We start from the raw sequence: 461 nt of genomic DNA, 5'->3' as shown, positions 1-461 counted from the left end.
TTTGTCTGATCATTCCCTTAGTACTGCTTTACTACAAAGCTGAGGCATGCTGGGTAGAGGAGGGGTTATAATGGGGGCCGGCTTATGATTCATCTGTCTGCCAGAGTCTAATCTTCCTGTGGGCGGCTGTATAACCCGACTGTTGCTGAATTCCTGTGTCCCACAATGCACTCCAAGAATAGGATGAGCGCGTGTTATAAGAGTTTCCCCGTCTCTCCTCCCAGCTGAAGAAGCTCGGCGTGATGCCCCCAGAGCAGCCGCTGCCCATGAAATGCTATCGGCTCTACCAGATTATGTGGGCAAACAACGGGGACTCCATCAGCAAGCAGTACGCAGGCACCGCCGCTCTAAAGGTCGGTCACCTTTTCCCTATATATATATATAATTACTCCAACCAGTTTGTGTGTACCGTGTCACCGTGTGACATCACCGCCCTCCAGATATATGATACAGGAGTGACA

At 50.5% G+C, this 461-nt stretch overlaps 1 protein-coding gene across 1 annotated transcript in view; it reads left to right on the top strand.

The window, feature by feature from the left end:
• The window catches only part of LOC108804035 (phosphatidylinositide phosphatase SAC2-like), a gene marked incomplete at both ends in the record, with an annotated part of 8,875 nt that extends 8,522 nt beyond the window's left edge, over window positions 1-353 (top strand). The window contains one exon of the mRNA XM_018575802.1: window positions 225-353. Within this exon, the coding sequence (XP_018431304.1) occupies window positions 225-353 (129 nt within the window). The remainder of the gene's footprint in view (window positions 1-224) is intronic.
• Window positions 354-461: the final 108 nt, after the last annotated feature.

The sequence above is a fragment of the Nanorana parkeri genome, unplaced genomic scaffold, assembly GCF_000935625.1.
Source record: "Nanorana parkeri isolate BGI_ZX_2015 unplaced genomic scaffold, ASM93562v1 scaffold4851, whole genome shotgun sequence".
In the NCBI taxonomy this organism is placed as follows: Eukaryota; Metazoa; Chordata; class Amphibia; order Anura; family Dicroglossidae; genus Nanorana; species Nanorana parkeri.
Note: the sequence above shows the minus strand (reverse complement) of the source record. Positions and strands in the feature narration are given on the sequence as shown.